Here is a 1,389-nt window from a genome sequence, read left to right as displayed (position 1 = left end):
CCCAAAAGCCCCACTTGGTCTCCCCTGCGCCCCATACCGCCTCGGCCTTGTCCCCCGCTGCCTTGCCCCCGGTGGGCACGGTTTGGGGCGTGTAGGCGCCGTTGACGATCAGCTCGTAATACTTCATCCTCTGCTGCCCTACAGGGGAAATCCAACAAGTTTTGGGGTCTGCGACCTCCAGAGACCCCCCAGCCCATAAAAAAAAACCCCAAGGAGAGAAGGAAAGGGAGGAGCTGACCTTTGATATCCAGCTGGACGTGGATGACGTTGCCCATCACCGGCGTGTTGTGGAGGTGCTTCACCGTTTCCTTGGCGCCGCGGGTGCTGGTGAAGAGGACGCGGGCCAAGCCGAGGTGTTTCCGGGTTTTGGGGTGATGGAGGATCTCCACCTCTTCCACCTCGCCGTATTTGCGGCACATTTCGGCTAAAAAGGGCTCGCGGACGTTGTCGTTGAGGCGGGCGAAGGTCACTTCTTTCAGGGGGATCTGACCCACGTAGAACTCGTCCAGCTGCGACGTGGGCCCCAAAAACGACCCCAGGGTCAGAAAGGTGGAGAGAAGGGAGGGGAGACGGCCCCAAAAATGACCCCAAAGTCATAAAGACGGAGAGAAAGGAGGGGAGACGGCCCCAAAAATGACCCCAAAGTCATAAAGATGGAGAGAAAGGAGGGGAGACGGCCCCAAAAATGACCCCAGGGTCATAAAGGTGGAGAGAAAGGAGGGGAGACGGCCCCAAAAATGACCCCAGGGTCATAAAGGTGGAGAGAAAGGAGGGGAGACGGCCCCAAAAATGACCCCAGGGTCATAAAGGTGGAGAGAAAGGAGGGGAGACGGCCCCAAAACGACCCCAAAGGCACTGGGATGGACCCAAAGGCACTGAAGTGACCCCAAGATCAACCCCAAAGCCACTGAAATGACCACAAAGTCATTGGAATAAATGCAAAGGCATTGAGACGGCCCCCAAAAACAACCCCAGGGTCATAAAGACGGAGAGAAGGGAGGGGAGACGGCCCCAAAAATGACCCCAAAGGAACTGAAATGACCCCAAAGCCACTGAGATGACACCAAGATCAACCCCAAAGCCATTGAGATGATCCCAAAGGCACTGAGATGACCCCAAAGTCATTGGAATGGATGCAAAGGCATTGAGATGGCCCCCAAAACGACCCCAGGGTCATAAAGGTGGAGAGGAAGGAGGGGAGACGGCCCCAAAAACGACCCCAAAGTCATAAAGATGGAGAGAAGGGAGGGGAGACGGCACCAAAAATGACCCCAAAGGCACTGAAATGACCCCAAATCCACTGAGACGACCCCAAGATCAACCCCAAAGCCATTGAGATGATCCCAAAGGCACTGAGATGACCCCAAAGTCATTGGAATGGATGCAAAG

The 1,389-nt window shown here is 55.6% G+C and overlaps 1 protein-coding gene across 1 annotated transcript; it reads right to left on the bottom strand.

Moving 5' to 3' along the window:
• Positions 1 to 37: 37 nt before the first annotated feature.
• LOC122192664 (histone-lysine N-methyltransferase SETD1A-like) lies at positions 38 to 1,229 on the bottom strand (the record flags this gene model as incomplete). The annotated part of the gene is made up of 3 exons (XM_042893286.1): positions 971 to 1,229; positions 239 to 534; positions 38 to 138 (listed from the first exon to the last, which is right to left on the bottom strand). Coding segments are annotated over exons 1-3 (552 nt in total), but the record flags the coding sequence as incomplete, so codon positions are not given.
• Positions 1,230 to 1,389: the final 160 nt, after the last annotated feature.

Source organism: Lagopus leucura, unplaced genomic scaffold (assembly GCF_019238085.1).
Source record: "Lagopus leucura isolate 7727_CA_CO unplaced genomic scaffold, USGS_WTPT01 20427-0_obj-0_obj, whole genome shotgun sequence".
NCBI classification, from domain to species: domain Eukaryota; kingdom Metazoa; phylum Chordata; class Aves; order Galliformes; family Phasianidae; genus Lagopus; species Lagopus leucura.
Note: the sequence above shows the minus strand (reverse complement) of the source record. Positions and strands in the feature narration are given on the sequence as shown.